This window comes from Micromesistius poutassou (assembly GCF_964030765.1).
Source record: "Micromesistius poutassou genome assembly, chromosome: 10".
NCBI lineage: Eukaryota > Metazoa > Chordata > Actinopteri > Gadiformes > Gadidae > Micromesistius > Micromesistius poutassou.
The window spans coordinates 18,678,157-18,680,656 of NC_140280.1; the positions used below are offsets into that span (position 1 = coordinate 18,678,157).

General features: G+C 50.5%; 1 protein-coding gene across 1 annotated transcript in view; it reads left to right on the plus strand.

The window, feature by feature from the left end:
• Nucleotides 1-477: 477 nt before the first annotated feature.
• Nucleotides 478-2,500, plus strand: part of bicdl2 (BICD family like cargo adaptor 2) — a gene marked incomplete at both ends in the record, with an annotated part of 5,141 nt that continues 3,118 nt past the window's right edge. The window contains 4 exons of the mRNA XM_084474605.1: nt 478-708; nt 1,344-1,559; nt 1,921-2,037; nt 2,425-2,500. The exon at nt 2,425-2,500 is cut by the window's right edge and continues 71 nt beyond it. Coding sequence (XP_084330731.1) covers nt 478-708; nt 1,344-1,559; nt 1,921-2,037; nt 2,425-2,500 — 640 coding nt within the window. The remainder of the gene's footprint in view (nt 709-1,343; nt 1,560-1,920; nt 2,038-2,424) is intronic.

Consider the following 2,500-nt stretch of genomic DNA (forward strand, 5'->3'; position numbering starts at 1 on the left):
TGCCCTCAATGTTATTCCTTTGCAAGGAAGACTCTTCTTAAACGTCTGTTGTATGCATTTGTAAGGCAGCATCTTTTAGTTACTATGTGTGGGATTTTTTTTCTTCCTGTTCTTTTAGGTTAAAAATCTCGTCTCATGGAGAGAATCTGCACCGCAGTGATTTCCCAGTGAGGACCTCTCTGAGGAGGACGTTCTGTAGCAGAGCAGGAGATACAACCGGCAGGAAACACGAGAAGAGAGCAAAATACTAATACACGCTCATTCAGCTGCCCCACGGACACTGCACCGTTTACACCTTGCAGCTTAGGCCTGTTCACCTGTGCGTCTGCGTGCGTGCGTGTGCATGTGTTTGTGCTTTGCGCAACAAACAAAAAAAATCAAGCGTAAAAAAACGAGGAGTGCGAACCATGCGGTGTGGTGACCTCTGACCCTCAGCCATCAGCCATCACATCCGGGGGAACGCGTCGGCACGGGGACATGTTCTCCCACAGGAAGAACAGCGCGCCGTCGCCCAGCATCGACGACTCCTACTTCGGCTTCTCCCTGAGCATGCCCACCAGCCCCTCCTCGCTGCTCCCCCCTGACCCGGAGGGGTGCCGGGGGGACCTGGAGCCGGACCTGATCCTGGCCGCGGAGCTGGGTCAGGCACTGCTGGAGAAGAACGAGGAGCTGGCCGCCTGTCTGGGGGAGAAGGAGAGGGAGCTGGAGGTGAGGACCGTGTCGCGTCGACAACGACAAAGGTCACCTTGCCCCTGTCGTAGCCGCAGCAGCTGTTGACCTGGCAAGGGCCGTCCCTCGTGGCGTGCGAACCTGTGGCGCGACCGTTAGCAGGATGCATTCGTTCATTCACTGGTGGCAGCCCGACGGCGTCTTAATTCTGCACACTGCTGCCCTAGAATAAGTCATGGAAGATACAGGGTATTTGTTTTAAAGAATCAATTCACCTTTTAATTACACACATGACTTTGACTTGAACAAAACCAAAGAATGTAATCTTAAGTCATTTTGTTTGTCTTAGCTATTCAACTATTCGTGTTACAGTATTTGTGTATCAAGCTGTGAGCTTCTGCGCGTTGGGGTTCAATGAAGGCATGACTCGATAAGTGATGGGTGACAGCGTATGGAGGACATTTAGAAGCCTTCTGTACATAGGCCTACTGTTGAGTGTGAGTAGCAAGTATATTCAAATTTCGGACAAGCTTGAGTCTTACGTTTTTGCATTTGAATATCCCTCTTTACTAGTGGCAACATGTAAAGTTGCTAAAGTGTTGTATGTGTGTGTCTATGTGTGTGTGTGTGTGTGTGTGTGTGTGTGTGTGTGTGTGTTGGACGCTGTGGTCCAGGTGGTTCAGCAGCAGAGGCACGTCCTCCAGAGGAAGCTGGAGATGAACGAGTTGGCGTCCGGACAGAGGGAGGCGGAGCTAGTGTCAGACATGGCGATCCTACGGGCCGAGCTGGAGCGCCATCAGAAAGATGGGCGGGACCGACGGCGGGATGAGAGTGATCAGCTGACCCAGTTAGCCAATCACAACCAGCGACTCGTGGAGCAGTTGGCAGAGGTTGTACTTTCATTGACAAAATGTGTTGTTGCCACGTTTGTGTGTGTCAGTGTCTATGTTTGTGTCTTGTCCGTGTGTTTGTTTAAGTGTCTCTGTCCCCGTCTGTGAGGGTGTGTGTGTGTGTGTGTGTGTGTGTGTGTGTTTTTGTGTGTCATGTGACTGTTTATTAGGTTCTACAGCAGCAATGTAGTCAAGCATGTTTGGTGGGTCCAAGAAAACCCAACACACTAAGAAAAGAGCAATGACACTGCATTACTCACAAATTCTCTCTCTCTCTCTCTCTCTCTCTCTTCTCTCTCTCTCTCTCTCTCTCTCTCTCTCTCTCTCACTCTCGCTCTCACTCTCTCTGCCACTGGTCCAGGCGGTGACTGTGGAACACACTCTGAGGACAGAGCTCCGAGCGCTCCGGGAAGAGGTGGACGAGTCTTCCTTCAGCCGCGGCATCAGCATCAGTCAGCAGAAGAACATGCAGGCAGAGGTCAACTCCAAACTACGACGCGTGCTGCCTGTTCTCTCTGTCCTCACTCATAAACAATTCAACTGATCAAACCCTTCAAGAGCCTAGATCAGCATGGACAAGTATTGTCCCTTTCCAATAGTTACTTTATATGGGTCATGCAGACTGCTCAGGCCTACTGAAAATAATATTTAAAAAAAGGATCAACATAAATACACTGACACACAGCATCCAACTTAAATGTGAACCAGGTACCATTCGTAAGGTCCATTCCCTGCACTGTGTGTGTTGTTGTTGTTTTCTGTGCATGCATATACGTACATATCTGTGTGTGTGTTCGGTATGCACGTTTATGTTTATACGTGGTTTGAATTGCCCGTGTGCCCGTGTCTGCGTGTGCACACACAGAACAAGATGCTGCACGGTCGGCTGTCCCACATGACGGAGCAGATGCGCGCGGTGCAGGAGGCCTGCGAGAGGCTGC